Source organism: Octopus bimaculoides, chromosome 7, assembly GCF_001194135.2.
Source record: "Octopus bimaculoides isolate UCB-OBI-ISO-001 chromosome 7, ASM119413v2, whole genome shotgun sequence".
NCBI classification, from domain to species: domain Eukaryota; kingdom Metazoa; phylum Mollusca; class Cephalopoda; order Octopoda; family Octopodidae; genus Octopus; species Octopus bimaculoides.
Window position 1 is genome coordinate 80,120,190 of NC_068987.1, and position 5,372 is coordinate 80,125,561.

Consider the following 5,372-nt stretch of genomic DNA (forward strand, 5'->3'; position numbering starts at 1 on the left):
TATATATATATATATATTGTTGGCATCCTTTTGTCTCGGGAGACAATGTAGTTGCGCATAAAATAATCCAGCCTTAAGTTGTAAATAATAATGCCTTACTCAATAAGCTGACTCATTTCGATTTTATGCTAGCAATTAAAAATAAACTCATGGACCAATTTATGAATGAGTTATCTGGTATGATTCGAGTAGTAGATGATGGGCTGTTTCAGCAATGATGGTAGAGTTTCTTTTGGTAACGATCCAGAACATGCTACATTTTACAAGGTAGGGGGGATTACAGATTGTTTTTGTTCTACACTTGAAAGCATATTTTGCTTTATGAATGGTAAATTTAGATGAAATTCGATAGTTGATAAAAGCCTCACAATTTCTACAATCGACAATTTATCATCCGTGCGTTGTATATAACGTTTTTATTCCGTGTAGCTGCAGGACAACTGCGTGTAAATTTGGAGAGATTTGAAGTTACGACTCTTTATTGTAAGAGAGGTGTGAAGAGATGACTAAGACGATAATGTCTCTCACCTGCTTAGCTATCTAGATTGGGCAAAATAAGGCCGATCGTTTGTTTGCCCAATATTTTAGTAACTCTTTAGGGCGGGGAGCTGGCAAAATCGGTACCACGCTGAAAAAAATGCTTGGCAGTAAGGCTTCTGGCTTTACATTCTGAGCTCAAATGCCGTCGGGGTCCACTTTGCCATTCATGCTTTCGGAGTCGATAAAATAAGTATCAGTTGAACACTGGGGTCGATGTAATTGATTTATCTGCTTATTAGAAATTGCTGGCCTTGTGCCAAAATTTGAAGCTGATATCTTAACACTTCTGCTTACTTTACTCTGGTTTATGGAGTTGATAGATGAGTATAAGAGAAATAAAAGTAATGGACTTACGTGATGCCGATTGAAGAGATTAATGTGGTAAAATCTGATAATCCTCCAGGTTTATCGCTAATAACAGCAACGAATTTTATGAGACGTTTATCAGCCACAAGACCACGGTCAAGAACCTTTCCCAACGCGGGAGTATCGATGTTTCCACCACATAATGTTACAACCACTCTGGGGAGAAATATATACAATATACATAAATATACGCAACGCACACCCACATATGTGTATGTATGCGTACATGTATACACACATATACACACGAATACATACATACATACACACACACGGATACATACATGCATGCATACATACATACATACATACATACATACATACATACATGGAGGAGGGGCAGTCTGACGGTTACGACGACGAAGGTCCCAGCTGATACGATCAACGGAACAGCTTGCTCGTTAATTAACGTGCAAGTGACTGAGCAATCCACAGACATGTGTACCCCTAACGTAGTTCTCAAGGAGACTCAGCGTGACACATAGCGTGACAAGGCCGGCCCTTTGAAATACAGGTGCAACTCATTTTTGCCAGCTGAGTGGACTGGAGCAACGTGAAATAAAGTATCTTGCTCAAGAACACAACGTGTCGCCGGGAACTGAACTCACGACCTTACAGTCGCGAGCCGAATGCCCTGACCATTAAACAATGCACCTTCACCATACATACATGCATACTGCCTAAATACCAATCTTGATTAATTAGGCTTCTCAAAACCAGAAAGGAGAAAGCTAAGACTACAGATCCGGTCCGTCACTGGAACTGTAAAAATCTGTAAAACTTTCCAGAAGTTTATCATTTAAGTATGTATATATTTGTGTGTGTATATGTGTTTGCGAGTGTATGTGTACGCGTGCATGTGTGTGTGTGTAGCTTATAGTATATTGATTTAGCCAGCCACCACCGTTTTCTTTTCCATCATTACATTATTCTCTTTCTTTCCTTTCCTTCTTTCTCCCCAATTTTGCTGTAACAAACTTATATTTATCTAGTCATTTATTTATTTATACATTCATTTATTCATTTATTTTTGTATCACACATTCGCCTTTGTTTCTATTTTTTAATGACATTTTTGTAGTTTATTCTTTTACGAATTATTTTTCTCCAAGTTTGAATTCTGAAAACGATGTTTTTCCTTTACTGCAATTATTATAGATATTATACTGTGAATTTAGCAATTATGTTCTTCAGCTTTATGTAACTTTTACTCGTTTTTAATGTTCTTGTCATTTCTCCGGATACGGCCATTTATTAATTTATTAACTTTGAAAAGCCATATCCTATCCCATTAGCTTTAAGTAAATATTTGATGAATCACCAAACAATTATCACGGCACCATTTATGAACATTCATAAACATTATATTGTTCGAAAAGTCTTCTACTGTCTGATGATCGACCACATGAAACTCTGTGTAATAATTTGTGAGCTTCATCGGCTACAATCAAAACTGTATGACGCATACACGCATTCATGCACACGCACACACACGCACACACACACACACACACACACACAGAAGCAAACAAACAAGCATACACATGTATAGCACTAGCGTAGTTTTATTATGCTATCCATTATATAAGTTATACGAATTAACATATTTTGATTCCTTTCTTTGGACTATTATTTTATTATCTAACTACCCGTATTTCACCCTGTTCCTTCTCTCTCCCTATACACACACACAAACACACAAACACACACACACTCACACACACACACATATTAATGTGTGTGTGTTTGTGTGTGTTTCTGTGTGTGTTTGTATACACACACACATGCATACATTACACACATACATACATATGCACACATACATCCACATATACCACATATAGACATGGGTATATGTATGAGTGTGTATGCATGTGCATATATGTATGTGTGTATGTTTGTGTATGTGTATGTGTGAGAGAGAGAGAGTGTGTGTGTGTATGTGTGTGTGTATAAGTATAAATTTGTACGCACACACACACACACACGCACGCACGCACGCACGCAAGCACGTACGCACACACACACACAGACATACTTATATATAATGCTGACATATTTACTTTTGACCTACTTCTATCTGGAAAACACGCGTAGGTTTCCCCTCATTGCATAGTTAGTAAGAAATTTGCACTACCTGCCCCCAAGAATCAAATATAACCTTCAGAGTGATAAATACAGATAGTATTACGTCCGTTTGTGTATGTATGTATGTTATTTTTTATTTATTTACTTTTTCATATTAAAGGCATTACTACGCGTAAATGCCTCACGTTATGAGGGACTCTTAAAGTCAAAACTACCATAATAAATATACAGTGTACCGAACGGGAGGGAACGTCTTGCTTCCCTGGGCATGGATACATTGAAGCTCAGACGTCTTGCAACTGACTTGGTAGACATCCACAAGATTATCCACCATCTTTCCAACAACACACTTGAGCACCTTTTTGAATTCCAGATGATAAACACTCGCAGACATGCTTATAAAAGCAAAAAACAACACAGCACCCACAACTTTTGGAAACATCTTTTCACGCTCAGAATTGCTGAAGCATGGAGTCCGCGTCAGTTGTTAGCTGCCGAGACATTACATCTTTCAAAACTTCCATGCTTCCTAAAATCCGCCAACAGTACACCTGATGCCACCACTTTTTTTTTTTAGTTGTAGTGCATCTGAGAACTGTATACAACAATTTCCTTCATTATTTATTATTATATTATATTGTTATTATATATTATATTATATACTATTATTATATATTTTGATGAACCACATCTACCAACATTATTATGGATCTCCGAGCCTTTAGAAATAGCTGTTGGGGTTATAACGCCTTCTTTCACCCCTTTAATTTTTTTTTTTTTTTTTTTGCCATTTGTACTCTGTGTAAGTTGGGCTTATTGATATAAACAACTACTTAAAAATTCATCATCTGGTGGTGGGGGGTGATTTGCTAATGTAACCGCTTTTAACTATTATAATAAATATGAATTTAACTCACTTTTTACCTTGGAGCTCAGGACAGGAATCTTCCAAGAGTGCGGCTAATCCAACAGCACCAGCTCCCTCAATGATGGATTTCTCTTGTTCCACAAGTCTCAGAATTGCCAATGCAATGCTATCTTCTCTGAAAATACATCCAATTGCAATAGTCCCGGGTTTAATTTTAATTTTATTTATTTATTTATTTAGATATATAAAAGAACAACAACAAAACTGCTGATTTTTACTTCAATCATAACAACATAGAATCTCAAACGAGTGGCGATAGCTCTACGTGACCAACGATCCAGAATCGCACTTTACTGTCTTATATTATGACAAAAGACATAATGGACAGTGTAATCCAAAGGTTCGCAATCATTTTTTTTTGCCTGTGGAACTCTTTTATTCCTATTTTGTTCTAATAGAACCCCGTAGCCACTTGATGTTTAAAAATCTTTTTATATTTTATAACAGAATATTTTTGGGGATTGTATAAAATATTGTTGATATATTTTATGTATTGTAGATGTATAACCAATTTTATTGCGCAACAAAATCTTATATGGACCACTAAAGGTCATATGAGACCCTGATAAAACCCACGGGTGTAGATCTACGTACCCCTAAACTATAAAAACGGAACAAACATGGTTGGAATGGCTATAATTATCGACCTATGCGATGAGGTTTGAACTGGGCCTAAATTATAACCACAGCAACAAAGTAGTCTAACAGGTAAAGCCCCGAACAACGAGGTTGAAAGCAAAGGTTCAATACCCACTTAAAGTTGTTCCGTTTCACTATTATCTGTTATCGTTCATCTTTCATCTTTTTCTTTTATTTGTTTCAGTCAATTACACTACGGCCATGCTGGGGTACCGCCTTGAACAACTTTTAGTTGAATGAATCGACTCCCCAGTACTTGTTTATTTTTTAAAGCCTGGTACTTATTCTGTCGGTCTTTTTTGCCGAACCTCTAAGTTTTGGGGATGTAAACAAACCAACACCGGTTGTCAAGCAGTAGGAGGGAACAATGCATATATTTATCTGTATGCACTTGCATATTTATATGTCTATGTACATAAATAATCCGCTATCTCAAAATTTGCCTGATATATAGAATTTGTTTTTACAGGCGCAGGGGCGGCTGTGTGGTAGGTAGCTTGCTTACCAACCACATGGTTTTGGGTTCAGTCCCACTGCGGGGCACCTTGGGCAAGTGTCTTCTACCTAAGGCCGACCAAAGCCTTGTGAGTGGAATTGGTAGATGGAAACTGAAAGAATCCCGTCGTATATGTATGTATGTATGTATGTATGTATATAAGTATGCATGTATGTATGTGTGCATGTGTGCATGTGTGTGTTTGTGTGTGTTTGTCCTTCCAACATCGCTTGACAACCGATGCTGGTGTGTTTACAGCAAAAGATACCGATAGAATAAGTACTAGTCTTACAAAGAATAAGTCCTGGGGTCGATT

At 37.1% G+C, this 5,372-nt stretch overlaps 1 protein-coding gene across 1 annotated transcript in view; it reads right to left on the bottom strand.

The window, feature by feature from the left end:
* LOC106882032 (L-threonine dehydratase catabolic TdcB) overlaps window positions 1–5,372 on the bottom strand; it is a 41,979-nt gene that overhangs the window by 5,157 nt on the left and 31,450 nt on the right. Inside the window, exons 9-10 of the mRNA XM_052969448.1 lie at window positions 3,911–4,036; window positions 895–1,062 (exon numbers count right to left, since the gene is read on the bottom strand). Of these exons, the coding sequence (XP_052825408.1) occupies window positions 895–1,062; window positions 3,911–4,036 (294 nt within the window). The remainder of the gene's footprint in view (window positions 1–894; window positions 1,063–3,910; window positions 4,037–5,372) is intronic.